Source organism: Coffea eugenioides, chromosome 6 (assembly GCF_003713205.1).
Source record: "Coffea eugenioides isolate CCC68of chromosome 6, Ceug_1.0, whole genome shotgun sequence".
In the NCBI taxonomy this organism is placed as follows: domain Eukaryota; kingdom Viridiplantae; phylum Streptophyta; class Magnoliopsida; order Gentianales; family Rubiaceae; genus Coffea; species Coffea eugenioides.
In genome coordinates, this window is record NC_040040.1 from 37,290,436 (window position 1) to 37,292,572 (window position 2,137).

General features: G+C 36.4%; 1 protein-coding gene across 1 annotated transcript; it reads right to left on the reverse strand.

The window, feature by feature from the left end:
- Positions 1-419, reverse strand: LOC113775649 (60S ribosomal protein L39-3). The gene has a single exon (XM_027320605.1). It carries the CDS (start codon positions 385-387, stop codon positions 232-234), a length of 156 nt encoding a protein of 51 aa, XP_027176406.1. The 5' UTR covers positions 388-419; the 3' UTR covers positions 1-231.
- Between the last annotated feature and the right edge of the window lie 1,718 nt (positions 420-2,137).

Here is a 2,137-nt window from a genome sequence, read left to right on the forward strand (position 1 = left end):
TTCTTCAATCAAATTAAAGTTTCAATTTTGTGACTTCGAATCAAATGAAATTCGTTCGAGACCTACAACGAAACAGTCATAAGGATAATAACAATACCAAAATTGATTAAAACACCACCATCTTTAATTAAGCTACTAATTAAACCAAAAGTTCTTTTTTTTTTTAGGGGGGAGGGTAAAAAGCTCGAGACAAATAAAGGTAACATGCTGGTGACGGCGGACGCAGAAAATTTAGAAGCCGAGCTTGGTGCGGCGCCAATGGCGACGCTTGGCATTGTAGCGGATGGTGTTGTCAGTGCGCATGCGGATCCAATAAGGGATGGGCCTGTTCTGCCTCTGCTTCTTCGCCAGCTTCTTCTTTATCATGAAGGTCTTGTGGGACGGCATCTTCGGTTGCTGGAAGTTATCTCAGAACAACTCAGGTAGAGATTTATGGAGGCTTGACTGGGTAGGGAAGGGGGTTAACCTAGAATTGGCATTTGTGATTAGGGCATAAAGCATCTGTAGATAGCTTTTTAAGTTCTAAAAGATAGAAGTGGAACAAAATGAAAGACAAAAATAGAACAAACAATGAAATTTGTAGAATTTGTAGAATAAGAAGCAAATCACGAAAAATGAAAAAAGGACATGAAATGATTCAAATAAAATCATAAAACCAAGAGGAACCAGAAATATAGCCTTGTGACCCTAATTTCAGCTGAAAAAAACTACTGGCATTGTGGTTTAATATATAATTGGATGTTTTACTTGTACGAGTCATGAAAACGCAAAAAGTCAAAGGTGAGGGACAAAATGAACAGACACAAAATGTGAAGAATGTTTCTACATTTTGCTTTGGTGGGGTGGGAGGCAAGAGTTCGAACCTTGCCTCCCACCAATTTGCCACATTTGTGGTGCTTCAAAAAAATTCAGACGGGTGCGTGGTGCATCCGTCTGATCCAGTGGTGGTTCTGTCCCCATCGATCCCCCATAGGTCCAAATGGATATCTCCGTAATTAGATTATGATAGAGTAGGAGTAGGGATGACGATTAAAAAAAAAAAAACAAAGGTAGAAAACTTTGGATAGCCCTTGTTGACTTGTTGCGGACCTAGAATTGTAAGCTTAAAAGGGCATAAAGAGAATCAACATGTCCTATGAGGTGGCAAAGGGACATCCCCGAAAATGATCACGATCAACCTGTCCCAGGATATTTTACATTATTCTATCTATATGTCGGGGCATATGCGTTGTGTGGATTTCAAGAAACCACGTCTACCCTTCGTCTTTAAACATATATATAAAAAAAAAAGTTCTCTTATAATTCAGGCGCAGCGGTGGAATGGATTTTGTAGCTTTGTTTACATTTGAACTACAGCTGCAGTTTTACTTCGAAATTTTTGTAACAACAAATCTGAACAAAACTGCAAGTGGTCTACAAAGCTTTTTTCTTTTGCTTTCATTATATGTTTTTTTTTATGGTCTCGAGTAAGGCTGTTGTTTTAACTTGTTGTAATGTAACTTTTAAACTAGCACTGAACGCATAATTAAAAGGAGAAAATTCAAAAATCAAGAAAAGGTACGTCATGAAAACAGTTATAATTACACATATTTCACAATAGAAAACCTTATCACCAATTATCTAAGGGATAATTTTAGAAACCTCCCTTGAGATTTCTGACAGTTTCACTCAGCTCCCCCATTTTTAAAAAGTACACTAACCTCCCTTGCTTTTACTGTTTAAGTAATATTGTAGACCCATCATGCTAGAATTGTACTTAAATATCCTAAAATACCCCTATGCAATATCATACATCAAAAGAAAATGAAGAAAAGTTTTAGTGATCAATTTAAACAAAAAAAAAAGAGAGAGTAACAAACACTTTCATCCAAGTTTGCTATGCTTCTACAATAATTATAAACCAAAAACCTGATCAACCTATTCAAGCAAACTCCAACTTAATCCCCAAATTCTATCAATTTTGGCATCACTAAAATATCAAATTTTACCAAAATTGCACTCAAACTTAATCCCCAAATTTTATCAATTTCGGCATCATCAAAATCCTAAACTCTACCCGAATCACTTCCTCTACAAATCGATCGTAACCATCACCACCAACTAAAATACCCTTAAAAAGCTTTCAGCCCCAAATTAA